The 14,513-nt window shown below is 40.4% G+C and overlaps 1 protein-coding gene across 2 annotated transcripts in view; it reads left to right on the forward strand.

Annotated features, from left to right (window-relative positions):
- The window catches only part of phex (phosphate regulating endopeptidase homolog, X-linked), a 34,759-nt gene extending 20,657 nt beyond the window's left edge, over positions 1-14,102 (forward strand). The window contains exons 15-22 of one of the 2 annotated variants that reach the window (XM_041232638.1): positions 2,115-2,173; positions 6,992-7,046; positions 9,284-9,351; positions 10,707-10,837; positions 11,890-11,955; positions 12,556-12,660; positions 12,903-12,979; positions 13,371-14,102. In XM_041232638.1, coding sequence (XP_041088572.1) covers positions 2,115-2,173; positions 6,992-7,046; positions 9,284-9,351; positions 10,707-10,837; positions 11,890-11,955; positions 12,556-12,660; positions 12,903-12,979; positions 13,371-13,473 — 664 coding nt within the window. In that variant the 3' untranslated portion in view covers positions 13,474-14,102. Of the gene's footprint in view, positions 1-1,331; positions 1,850-2,114; positions 2,174-6,991; positions 7,047-9,283; positions 9,352-10,706; positions 10,838-11,889; positions 11,956-12,555; positions 12,661-12,902; positions 12,980-13,370 lie in introns of those variants that run through there. The other variant, XM_041232639.1, reaches the window with a different exon arrangement.
- Positions 14,103-14,513: the final 411 nt, after the last annotated feature.

Raw genomic sequence — 14,513 nt, forward strand, 5'->3', positions numbered from 1 at the left:
AATGGGTCCATACTGCTGTGCTACAGCTTTACATAGCTAATGAGAAATGTAGAGAGAGGGGAGTGAGAGGAGACCTGCTAGAGCTAGTGCATTGAGCTGTGTTTATCTCTGTTCGTTTGACAAATCCACCCTGTTGTATTATTTACCTAGACTTGTTGCCATTTTAAAAGCTGGAAGAAAGAAAAAGAGGCCATGTGAGATTTAATCAGGGTCACATAGTGTAGACATGAACTGTTCGCAGTCCTGGATAAACAAGGCCATCCCCTAAGGAAAGGTCTTTATGAAACCTACTTTTAATAATGGAATGGAATGGCAGTGTGATGTAGGGTGTGCTGGGTACTGATATTTCCAGTCACTGCGAGTATTACTCAATAAATGGTATGTACTGAATTCACAAACCTGTTAAATGCTGTGGAGAAATCGAGCCATGGCCCATTCCTGCGAGGGTGTAGGCATATCAAATCAACCCCTTTGCAAGACAGGCTGTTAAAGAAGTAGAACCAGAGAGACAAACAAATAATCCAGCGACACTGAAAAACAAACTGCACTGTTGTATGTTTGATTCACATTCCATGTGTATCGAACTGAACTGAAAAACTGGACTGCCTGTCAGTTTCAATGTGGGTCAGTATTCCTGCACAGCAGAGCTGCTCTCTTTCCAAAGCTAAAGTTTACCCAGTCTATATTCTATGGGCTAGATTATTAAAACTATTTCCTCCAAATCGTCATTAGCATTATATAAAAGTAACAAGAGCCAACTCAAGATGACTCACTAGCCCTGGTAGCAAATGTTGTTTGTTTGTTTGTGCTTCAGTAACTTTTTTTGGGTGTGTTATTACTTTGTGAAAATGTCATGCTAATGACGTTTGGAGTGCCGTCCACGCAGTAGCATTTCCATACTCCCCTAAGTCAGTAATTTGTCAGTAAGTCAGTAATAACTTTACACTACTTGTAGCACTTTAACAAACAAGCTCTGTGCCGATGAACAAACCCCAAGTTGCTGTTTACCTCCCTGCCTAATTATTAAATATTCATAATGCTACTAATGATGTAAACGTACCCTGCAGTGCTGTAGTAGGGCACGAGTTTAACCCTCAGACAGATGATGTGTAAGGGCTTGTGTTTGGAGGGGAATGTGCGATAGGCTCATCATAAGACGTCTGAGAGTCTTATTGTGAAATCTCCAAGATCTTTTGGTCACATATAAATATAGCAAAGAGCGTGCACTTCTGTGGACTGCAGCCCATCCCCATCCCCCCACCGCCCCCCGCCGTCTCAGAGGGGGTTCATTCAGGTCTCAGCAAGAGCATTTCAAATAATTTTCTTCACAGCCTGACTGAGCACTCAGAGTTCAAGAGGAAAGGACAACACAGAGGTCAGTACACACACACTCACACATACACACACAGACACACACTCTTAGAAATTCTTTTATGCTTTGCACAACGTCCTTTCCCAAGCATGCCTTTATTTTCAAAACCAGTACAAACTGTACTATGTGCCTGATGGAAATAATTGGCTTCTTTCCATTGTGGGTTCATTCAAAGACAGTGGTTTTCAAGGAGACCATTGGCAGCAGATTGCAGTGGATACAACACGCAGCCGCCAGAAAACGTGCATCACATTTTACTGCTCCAGTTCCAAGGTCCTTGCACTGGTTGCCAGCTCTTTGATTTCAAAATGCAACTCATGCTGTTAGTCCTGTTGCTTTCTCCTTGTGAGACTAAGCTGTAGTTCGAGATCAGCAAACACTGTCCAGTTTAGTGTTAGTCCCCAACATTTAGATAGAGTTCAAGTGCCAGTCACTTCTGTTTACAATCAGGCTGTAGAGCTGCTTGTGGTTTGTGAAGTGCCCTGTGATGCTTGTATTGTGCAGGAATGACACCCTATACATATTGTTGGCATGGTACAGTATTGAGACTGGGAGCAGGATCCACAACAATATGCATAATAATAATAATAATAATAATAATAATAATAATAATAATAATAATAATAATAATACAGAAGGATCAAGCAATCAAAGACTACTGTATCAACAATGTGATTGAATAGCAACGTATTTCTTCTGTGAACTGATTTCTGAAGTTCTCTCTCTCTTTCTCTTAACCCAGGTGGTTTACCAACCCCACCACTGTCAATGCTTTCTACAGCTCTTCCACCAATCAGATTAGTAAGTGCTTTTTGTCATTTGTCATTTTGCAATTTAGGAATGCTATTCTTCAATGCTAATTGTGCTACAAGTTGTTATGGTTGATATGCAGTATTTTCCCTTTTTCGTTAAATTGAAAAATGCTCATAGGGTAAAGCTTAGGGTAAAGAAACTACTGTAAGAAAAGATAACTTACATTTCTTACCCACAATATTTAATAGGGAAACCTATAAAATCAGCATGTGACTACCTACTGGTATTAGTCATATGTCTAAATTTCCCTTTAAAAAAAAACAAAACAAAAACCAAGCATACAGTAACACTACTTTCGTGTGTTTTTGGTTTTAACACACCTACAGCACTGCAGCTATGACTGACCATACTTTCACTGTGGTATTACCATGCCTCACTATTACTATGCTTTTGTCATGGCAGACCAAAAAGGGTTCACAAGACAAGAGTCTTAAACTACAGGTTGAAAATGCATTGTTGAATAAAATGCCTTCAGCTCAGGAGGTTATAAATTCCGCTTCAGCCCCTGAATTTCACTGAGGGCTTGAGGGTCGCTTCACCTGATTTCCACTCTTTTCCACCTAGCTGGATACCAGCAGTGCCCTGTTGCAAGTTATATAATTCCAGCTGTGCAGGGTTTGTTTGTGGAAGTAGATTTCCCCCCTAGCAGCACACACACCAGTACTGATAGCCACACTCTCACTGTCTCAGCTGTGAGTCGTCACACTACAGCTGCCTGCCTGTGCTTTCTGCTGACAGGCCAGCAGCCTGGAATAACTAAGATAAGAGTTAGTCCAGGGCTCGGGTTCAAATTGGGTTATAAATCACAAAGCCACGATTCTGTAACACTCTGGTACATTTTTGTCTCGACTGACAAAAATTCTAAAAGCATTGATGACAATTAACAACAGAATTTTTTTTTTGTAAGTTAACATGCTGAACCAGTCTCTTATGGTCTTCTTGTTTAGCACATGGGTCTGCCATGCTCTTTGATCAGTCTGATCTCAGTGGATATTGTTTTCTTGTCAGTGGTGGATTGATTATTTTCACAGTGCTCTCAGTGCCTTTTCCAATTAGAGTCCCCTGTGCACAAGAATGCATTGACAGAATGCCAAGAGGTATCAAGACACTGGCATCTCTTTCTGAGGTGCCCTCTTCAAATTGTGCAGAAAGTCATTGTGTCTCCAAAATGAACATACTGCAGATAATGAAGTCCTGTCCTGAGTCCAAACATTTCAATACATCTATAAATGAAGGCACAATAAGCAGTGCTATTATTATTATTATTATTATTATTATTATTATTATTATTATTATTATTATATGAATGTATTGCAGATTAGGAAACCCCATATATGCCATTATATGCACTTATAAGTAAAGGATAAATAAGCAGTTCTCTTTCAATCTACGGCACTCTGACCCTTTGCCCATATGAGATGCCTTTTAATAAAAGTATTGTCTGCTCCTGCTTGCCCCGGGCTGCTTTATAAAGCTGCTGTAAGACTTGGTAACACTCTTTACATTGAGTGTCTGTAAGTTCACTGCAGGTTCACTGTTGCTGCATGTGTGGTTACGTCGTAAATGCACCACCTCTTGTGTTAACACAGTGTAATTACAAACGACCCTCGCAACTGGCAACCTTTTTCATTTTGTAACCGAGCATGCTGTTGCATTGTGGCTGCAACCTCATAGCCGTAACAGCCATGGTATTGCATTGCAATTCGTGTAGTTCAAGATACCAGTGAGAAGTGTTTCACTTTATTACTCTCTTAAACTGTGAGTTCGCTTCTGTCGCTGATGCCGTTTACTCGTGATTGCTGCTCCAGTTAATGAACCCGCTGCTTAATTAAGGTGTTGTGGCCCTTTCTTACAGCCTGCTGTCTGACATGGATATTCTCTAACGGATGAGAAGCCTCTTCAGAGATCCCATGCCAGGGGCCTGGATATGATAGACTGTTTTTCAAACACCCCATTAGCCCATTAGCTCTAATGGGCAGCAATGTAAAATTAACAGACCGTTGCTGACCAGTTTTACTCACTAAGAAACACAAACAGCTCGATTTCTCTGGGGCCGAGGATCTTTGTCTCTTTTTCTTTGGGGATGTGTATTCCTTGGAGGCCTGCGTTTACTCACTGATAATAAATGAGGAAGCTCTCCGCTCCTGGTTCATATCAAGTGCCTCACTTGTAGCTGCAGCCCTTCACATACCTGCACTGCACGGCAGTGGTGCACACTTGAGGCTCTCTTAGTACGCTCAGAATCAGGAGCTTGTTCCAGTCAGGTCCTTAATTAGTTCATTGCAATCAAGATCTGAATTGGATCAAGGCTGTGGACCATTCATTAATACATGACATGGATGGAACAAGGGCCAGGACTGCAATGGCTTGAAAGAAGCCTTCATGACTACTGAAGTTTCTCCACAAACCACATGCATACCCCGAAACAGCAGTGCCATGATCTTCCTGCTTTATTCAATGTCTGCTATGTAGAGCTATTATAGAAATAATAAATGTCACAAAACCCCCAGGTAGCTGATGAGTAAGTGAGTGCGGTGGATTTCTGGAACTAGAGCAGACGCATGAAGTGTACTTGGGGTGTCCTGAAGTTGTATCCGCTCACAACACTGTTATCTGCTAGACTTGATGTGCACCCTGTCGTGAGTGCCTCAGAGCATTTCTCATGGACTCAGGGCAGACATTTCTGCCGATTTGGTGAATTAGTCATTTGCTGCCTTACATTTCAAACATACTACCCCATTTATATCTGTGTATCTAGGAGATGAAAATCATTTAAAATCTCCTTATCTTTTGCATGCATTTGCCACTGAAAACAAAAATCACCCCTCAATTCTAATGAAAGAACCTTATGTGCTCCTACAGACTAATCCCTTAATTGAAGTTTAATGGATTCCACTTCTCTGAAATAAGCAAGGGTTCAGTCTGCTTAATAACCACCATGAACCCACACAAAATCCTTTACTTTTCACTTAAAATTTGAATTTGTTTAATTGTGAAAATTAAGATACTTGGTTTTATATACAATACACACACACACACACACACACACACGGTGTATTGCAGAGTGTATACCTGTTTCTCTTTTTGCCTACTATCAGTGTGACTCATCCTGAACAACAGGCTTTAGAGATTGCTTGCTGATAGGCAGTGATGGACAGCGTGGGCAGCTTGCGGCTGGTGTTTTGTTAAAGGAATGATAGCTGGGCAGACAGGTGGGTGAAAGCACGTTCCCAGTGACAGCGCTGATTTGAGTTCACTGTCTGTTCAGAAAGAGAAAAGCAGCTTGCATCATCCCTGAATTGTTTTTCCTATTATAAAAATACTCATTCGCGGTTTACATTAGATTTGTAAATACCAACCTGATACTCTTGCTGAACTTAATATAATACCAAGGTGATATTTGCAATTCCGTAAAGCTGTCAAGAAACTGCATTTCCTATTTCGACTTGCGTTCTGTATTCGTATTCCTATTAACCCCTCGTCTTCAGCTGCTGCCACCACTGATGAGCAGAAGCTACCGATAAAGATGATGCCTTTTTCTAACTTCATCTCCAGCAGCATATTCAGCTTGCGCTGATGCTTCACAGCTATTATATCCTGGTCAGAATATCTATCTCTGAATCTAAGAGACTCATCAGAGCTGGGTGTGTAAGTTACTCAGCATCACATAGCTCCCGCCCCAACACACAGGTTTGAATGAAGCAGTCTGGTACTGTCAGTGTGACACAAACTGACCAAGCAAGTATAAACCCTGTCAGTAACTTGAATAATGCTGCTGCCATGACCTTAATCCAGTGCCCATGGAGATGCGTTTCCATGCGCAGGTTTATCAAAATTAGACAAGCGGTTTCCAAGACAGGTTTTCATGTTCAGTAGCAGCCTCTCTTTAATCCGAATGTCCTGGGGTGCTTGTTCATGAAGGGCACTATATAAATGAAATTGGTATGGTATGGTATATTACGTTTATAAAATCTTTGTTTGATGTTTTAAATGTTGTTTCATTAAAAATACAGACGTAAATGTCTTACAAACTTATAGACTTGTATGATATTTAGTTTCTACAGCTGCTGCCAGCATGCATTTCATTTTGATATCTTGGTAGGATTGCAGTTCCTTTCGGACCCAGCAGGGTTTACAGAGTAGTCTGCTGTAGGCATGTTAGGTTTTAAACGATTTAAACACAGGAAACATTCAGAAGTTTAGTGGCAACTGCGGAAGCAACTGGTTGATTGTGACATTTTAAAGCAATTTATACAAAACTTCCATCAGGCTGATCTATATAAATCATGCCAAGTGAAGCAGAATCTGACTTCCCTTGGCTTCGGAGAGAATTATTATTCTGTCAGTTCAATATCATTTCAACACGCTCACGGGTTGGAAAGAAGACGACTCGAGAATCTCTTGTCCTCGTTCAAAACCTGGCAGACTCTCGTGGGAATACCGGCAAACTAAAAAGGAGGAGCGATGGCTGGCTTACCTGTCATGACAGCAATTTATAATACTAAAAGACATTAGACTGCGATGTATGACAGCAAGTTATAATACTAAAAGACATTAGGCTGTGATGCATGAGCAGTCTCTGACAGTTTTTAAATGGCCTAGCGTGTCTGGATTTTAAGCTAATACTGAAGCTACATTCAGCAAACTTTGCTGAAAAATTGTTAGCAGTTCCGAGCATCTTTTGTACCCAGACTGTATATACAGTATACAGTGTGATTACTATGTAAACACATGTGCAATTACAGACATGACAATCATTACATCATTTTTGAAGAATATGTAATATATGTGTATTTTATTTTGTAGGGTTCCCAGCTGGAGAACTTCAGAAGCCTTTCTTTTGGGGAATGCAATACCCTCGGTAAGAGATCAATATAACAGTGCAGTCTGCTGCAGTATGCTTCCATACTCTCACACGGGTGACTTGACACAACTACTTGCTCTGCTGCTTTCATGCACATTATCTAAAGCTGATGTGTTTCAATGAAGGAAGAAAAAAAAAGTTTGCAGGGTATTTTGTAAAGAGTCCTTCTAAAAAATAAGCTTGAAAAATCCTGTTATAATATTAAGAAGAATACTTCGCTATTGGCACAGCAGTGTTAACAGGTCCCATTGCATCAGTACACTGTGGCGGATACAGTACCACGCTGCATGCAATTAATAACCCGTGTGTGTCTCTTCCCTGCATGCCAGTGTGGTTATATTGGAATACCAATGGCTTAGTGCATTAAAGTGGCCCATGTGGCATCACGGCACAGTTCAGAACATAGCCTTGCCGTTGTTGTGCCACTGCATTGCCGTTGAAGATAATTTGGCAGGAGAAATTGAGAGCATCTGAATCCTGGATTGTATGACTTTGAAGCTAGTGTTAATTAAAGCAATGCTTTCACCTCTGGAACCAGGTCCAATTGGACTTGGACCATTGTGAAATGAGTTCTTCTGGAATCTACAGTAATAATTTGCAAAACTAAAACAATCAAAAATGGTGTTGCATGCAGGTGTTAAATAGGGATACAGAAAAAAAGGCTTAATATAACAGCTCTGAGTTCCAATCTGAACTGTGTGGTGTTAGTAGATTTGGTACATGTTTGCTTTCATTGCAGCACTTCAGAAGGTGTAACTGTCTTTGGGGATATGAGAAGAAGAATATAATCAAACCATTACTCTCCATGACATTAACTTGCATATTTTTTTAATATTTGAAGCCAATAGCCAATTTAATGCCATCATCAGATGATATGTTGTAACCTGCAGGACCCCTGGAGGCGAATGCTAATTCGCTAAATTGCAGTCAGTAGGCTTATTAATTGGGACCTTTAGAATTCTTGACAGGTAGATCATAATGCTTAATTGTCCCATGTCAAGCTGAGTGCATAAAATACTGGGTTTTGTAAGGCCATTAAGAAAATGTACCGCCTTTCTTAGCTCTGTGCAGAGCAATAGAACCATGGATGATATACGCGTTATATTTATCTTAATATTGCCGTGGATTTTCACATGCAACCAGAGCCAGATATAAACCCAGTCATGTGTCTTGGTTTATCAGCATCTGAAAAATATGGAAGATGCTGTATCCCACCACCAAAGACCATGCATTGATAGCACCTAGAGCCCTGACTGTCATATTCATCATAGATAATAGTGTACTTTACCTCTGAACAGCTGTTAGCACCATTTACCACCCCCCCACCCCCCCACACAGTTAGAGTTGTGATTTAAACATGCTACTCCTGTGATAGGAAAGCTTCAGTCTTACTGGATTCAAACATTCTGACTTGTTGCAGTTACATATCTGCCCTCCAAATCATGAAATATACATCAGGGTTCTAGTTTCAGGTTACAGTTTATATAAACCATTCACACAATTTCCCATTTAATCTGTGGCTGGATTAAAGCTTGATTTGTCAAGGTACTATATATATATCTGCATAATTTGTGATCAGTAATCCAGAAATACAGAATGCAATGATACAGAAACAATAGGCACTCATGTGTGACAATGTTAGACCTCTTTGTGCTTTAATTACGCATCATTAACAACTTTCAAGTCTCCTGCATTTTACCATGTATGGCTATGCGCTCCTTTTCTTTGACAAATTAAAAAGAATTGCATGTGTGCCCTATTAAAGTCATGCATTATATTAAACAATCACTCATTTGCCTAGTTTGACAGTGTTCCCAGATTTTCAGTTATTAAAGTGGCTTGATTTCATATGCACAACAAATCAAAACAACAAAAGCAATGGAGTGTTTTAATAAATGTGCACACTGCTGTGTGTATAAATACAAAAATAAACTGTCAATCAGAACCACAGTTCATGAGGCACCATTCACAACTGTCACAGCAACTTTTATTTGTGCTTGAGGAATTCCGCACACATCTCAGCTTTCTAAATATATTCTGCCCTTATTCATGGGTGGCCTTCACTAGCATTTACCACCTAACTACCACTGGAGTGCATTTGGGGAAGATATCAAATCTTTGTATGAGAAGAGTTAAGCTAAGATCTATAGTTACAGTTATATAAAGTAAAATGTAAGACTAGTGCAAGAGCAGCCTACAGTATAACACCTGCACTGTCTGGTTTGGATCCGCAGGTCCTTAAGCTACGGAGCTATCGGAGTGATCGTTGGACACGAGCTCACACATGGGTTTGATAACAATGGTAAGGGCAATGAAACTGTAATCTTTGTATATACTCTACCAGATACAGTCCACTCGTCATTGCATCTACCCAATTAGAGTCCTTTCTCTTAATCTGGCTTGACGGTTTTTCCTGTGCCCCAGTTTCAGTTGCATTGATTTCTGTTTGGGTAGCTGCTTAGCCAATGAAGCGCTTCAAGGTCAAGCCCTGAATTAATGAAACCTCAGATTTCTGAGAGCCTGCTGAGGTCACCACACACCGGCTCCCTCAGTCTACATGCATCGCCTAGAGACAGAAAAAATGCTGACACTCGTCTTGTGTGCCTCAAAGTCAAAACGTGTTTGTTTGCTCTTGTAGGGCTGAAATCGGGTTCTACAGAATTAGATCCTAAGAAATGAAACATCAGAAGCTTTACATTTTTATATGCCTCCACCCTAATGAAGAGATATAGTTTTATTTTGACCGTTGTTAAGGAAAATCCTCAATCTATAATATCTACACAACATTAATGAATAGATCTGCCAGCTTAATAGCCTGGTAACACGTTACATTCAGTGTCTTGTATTACTGTGCGTTTACATGGTAGCTACTTAGTAAATACTTCTGTTCTAACACATTATTACAATGTCAGCATGCATAGCTACAATGTTCTTAACATGTACATCTGTTTGCATCAGACTAAGGTGTTATTAGCAGCTCATAACTTTCTTACACAGCTTTATCAGGTTTAGCCCGAAATCAGAACGCCTCTACAGTGTTAAATTAGGAATGTTCTTTACACTCTTCAGAGGTGTGAAGGGCCTGCATCAGCTAGCGACCATTGTTTAGCAGCAGCTGCATTAGCGATCCAAGCTCAAGTGTTTCTAACACAGTAAAACCAGGAATTGATCAAACTGCTGTTCAAGAGTCTTATTTTCATCCCTGCTATCTCTGCATACAGCGACATTTCATAGAAGCTGCCAAAAACAGGTTCAGTCAAAGGATGAAATGCAAAGAGCAATATAACACGGTCCCGTGAGAACTCAGCCGTTAATGAGCTGATGAGCTGCAGAACATCGTCCCTTCGGCAGGCAGAGAAATCCCTGCAGACAGGCGGTAATGCCAGTTTTGTGTCCTGCGTAGTTTTGTTCCGTTTGCAGTACATTTGGATTAAATGAAGGTGTTGAAAGTAAAATTTATACATGAGTAAAGCATCTTGAGTTTTCACCATTCCTCTACTGAACTGCATCATTTCTCTATTACAAATCTCTCCCTAGTGGGTGGCACAAGATACTACATCCAGCTTTTTACCTAGTTGAATATCAAAGATTAAGATTCTTCCAAAGCAGTAATCAGAATGACCTTTTTTTTATTTTTTCGGGAATATACGGAAATAGGTCGGAAATATGACAAGGATGGAAACTTGCATCAGTGGTGGACCAACACATCCATTGCAAACTTCAACCAGAAGACCCAGTGCATGATCGACCAATACAACACTTACCACTGGAAGGAAGCTGGCTTGAATGTATGTATCCCACTTACTCACTTACTGAATGCAAGCTGCAGATAACTTTTATAACTTTCAAAGAGTGAGGCATTGTGGAGTAGGTAAGCTTTCTGAAGCCCAGTGAGCAATATTAAGCATATTAAAAAAGCACAGCAAAAGAATATTGTAAATGCATACTATAACCATGGGACAAGGTGCTGTGGTAATCTTTTATAAGAGCTTGTCCAATATGTTACAGTAAGCGTCAGTCTGCAAACGCAGGCCAAGGAGCTGTGAGCCAGTGGGTGGGGTTCAGCTGCAGTCTTGCCTCATAAAGGATTCATGAGGCTTTGCTGCTGAACACCGTTTTACACAGGAAACAAAGTTCTGCTTTTTAATCTCTTTCTCCAGGACAGCACAGCAGCTGTCAGCCAGCATCCCAATGCTCCTGCACACTGCTGTTCTCTGGGTTTCGATGTCTTCCTTTTGCATTCATTTAAAAGTTGGATTTGGGAGAGCAGTTCTCCACACAGTCCCTGCAAAGACTGTGGAAAACCGGAGGGAGTTCTTGCATAATTCTTTTTAATATTGTGAACACATTTGCAATGTGAGTTCCAGCACTCAGCACATAAAAGTACACCAATGAACGCTGGTTGGTTGCTTGTGCCTTTCTCTACTCTCGAGTTTTGGGAGCTGAAAAGAAGCTGAATGAGATGTGGTGGTTGTTTAAGCTGCAGGGGTTCTTCTTCTCTTGGTTCATTATTTATACTGTGCTTATACCCTGAGTCAGGGCTGGTCTTGAATGAATTTCCCTGGGATGAGTCTGATACTGATCCAGCAAGAGTCTGTGCTGACAGCAGCAACACTGGGGAGCTGGACTGGACCTAGGTGTGTCTGAGTGTCTTGATGGGTGTGTTGACCCTTCTTGCCAGTAGTTGCAGCGCAGGATCCACTCAGATTAGTCCAGGATCCGGTTCTGAGGACTGGCACAGTGATTATTGGTTATCGGTTGAAGATGGTCAACTCTAGCACTGTTCTTAGTTCTGCAGCATCTTCGTTAGAGTTCATGACCCTTTTCTTTTGTCTTCCAGGTGAAAGGGAAGAGAACACTGGGAGAGAACATTGCAGATAATGGAGGGATCAGGGAAGCTTTCAGGGTATCTGCTGATTCACACATACTCATTTTTAAAGAATTGCAAGAATTACTAACTAACCAAGAACTTTGAAAAAATAAAAAAAAAAAAAATATATATATATATATATATATATATATATATATATATATATATATATATATATATATATATGCACACAATATAGATCATCTACTGAACATGCACACAAATAGACATATAGTGGCTTGTTTCTCAAAATGTTAGTTGATTACGTTCCTAACTGAAATATGATACAAACAGTTTTTTTTTTTTTTATTTCATTTCATTTAGAAGCAATTCTCAAACTTATTTAGCAATGCACTTCCTGGGTCATATTACCTCAGCAGTGTCTTCTGGATCAAAGCATGTTACTGGCTGAATGCATGTCAGTCAATAGGGGAAGCAGCTGATTGTTTAAGAACAGGAAAGAAGCCATTGAAAGGGTTGGGGGCATGTCTGGGTGAAATGACCAAGCGAGTTCAGCACCAACTGAAGTACATGTGCATTTATTTTCAAAACTCGACATTTAGGTAAGATGTATGGAATGGTTTTGTTATCTGCAAGCACCGTGCTTTCTAATGAAGGACCGTGTGTTCTCCACAGGCCTATAGGAAATGGATTGATGAGGAGAGATCAGGGAAAGATGAGCCTCTCCTGCCTGGGATTGGATTAACAAATAACCAGCTCTTCTTCCTCAGCTTTGCACACGTGAGTTGTGACAGTCTCCTAGTGCTAGGATCAGTGTTCGAATATTGGAACAGCACTCTTGAAATGTACTTGGTGGCTGCAATGGCCATGTTTGTATTCATTCCCATGACAGAGTTTATAAATTACTGTATCAAATATAAACTGTATAAAACAGTTTTTCTCGCCTTTCCTGACTAGGTAATTTTGATGGCGTGCCATCAGGTTTCTTTTTTTCTGTAATATGGTCAAAAACTGTTTTCCAGGTGAGGTGTAATGCCTACCGACCTGAAGCTGCAAGAGACCAGATTCAGAGTGGAGCTCATAGTCCTCCTCGGTTCAGGTACATTTATGAAGATCTGCTGTATTTTTAAAACCTGTTGACATCTCAAAATGTGTTATTGTAAGAAGCTGTTATTGATTGAGAGAGAGCATTTTATTTATTGCAATGTAAAGCTCAAACATGCCATGTTAAAAATGATCAGGTTTTCCTAATTACGGCATCACCTACTGTGCATATAGGGCTGTAAATCCATCGTCGGATTTTGCTCTCTCAAGGTTTATATGCCACCAGAACCCCTTGATAGAATTACAGCCTTATTATGTACAGTTTAGATTACATTATTCCTTATATTATTAACAGTGTTTTTATATTTGTAGAGGCATTATTGAGTTTGTTTTTTCTAATGTATCCTTAAACTAAAGTGTGGTCCTTGTTTTCTTTTCTTTTGTAGGGTTATTGGTGCAATGAGCAACTTTGAAGGGTTCAGAAAAGCCTTTAACTGTCCAGAAAGTTCGACCATGAACCGCGGCTCAGAATCGTGCCGTGTCTGGTAGCGCTAACTGCGACTGTTTTACACCACCAATGCAAATCAAAATGAGAGAGAGGGGGTTAAGATTCACTGACAAAAATATTCATAACCAATTTACAACAGCCTATGCTTTAAGACAGTTTGTAGATGTGATGTGAGCTGTATTCTTCTGCAATCAGGAATAATGTGCCATGTTTCTTAAACAGAAGCACAGACTGCAGACTGAGGGGCAAGGGGGAGTGAATAATTGCATTCTAAAAGAAATTTTAAATACTGTGATTCCGTGCTGTGACAGTCACGTCCCTGTGTCACTGTATGTTGGAATAGGCGTCTACATTCCATTACGTGTCCTTTGAAATGCAAAGCATCGCAACTACGTTTCCATGCCCTCTCTCAACGTAGTGCATTGGATTTCTCAGAAACCCCACTGACTAACCTATTTGCTTATTTCATTGAAAATTACTTGGCAGTCCTTTTTTTTTTTTGTTCTCAACCAAATCCGAAGAGGGCTTTTTGCAATAAACAGCGTCATTGTGTTCCAGAGACGCTACAGTACATGAGCAATAAGAAGAAGAAGCTAGGACAGCTGTGTAACGGCTAAAAGCCAGGAGCCCTGTCCCCCAGTCTGTTTGCAAATGTGGGGTAACTTTGAGGTTCTCCAGTACTGCAAAAAAAAGCATCACTCTTATGATCAGGGGTGTCCAAAATTGGCTTTCCCTTTCGTGGCCTTTGCTCCTTTCCCTGTACTAAATTGTTTAGTTGAAGCAGTTAAACCACCAGCCAGACCCTGAAGTAGTTCTGCTATTGTAACCTGTTAAACCAGGAGAGGAATGGCCCTCCTGGATCATGGTTAGACACCCCTGAGTTACAGATTTTAAAAAATCAACTGAATTCTTAATCTTTATATCAAAGGCCATTGTGTATGTTAACAGCTATCTTACCATCTACATTTTCTAGTCTGAACGATCCATGGCTGGTTAAATCCAGTGGAAATCTCAGAAGAACCTGTTCGCTGAGAGACATCAAGAACATGCTAAGACACGCAGAAGTAGATACTTTGATCCA

The sequence above is a fragment of the Polyodon spathula genome, chromosome 30 (assembly GCF_017654505.1).
Source record: "Polyodon spathula isolate WHYD16114869_AA chromosome 30, ASM1765450v1, whole genome shotgun sequence".
Lineage (NCBI taxonomy): Eukaryota > Metazoa > Chordata > Actinopteri > Acipenseriformes > Polyodontidae > Polyodon > Polyodon spathula.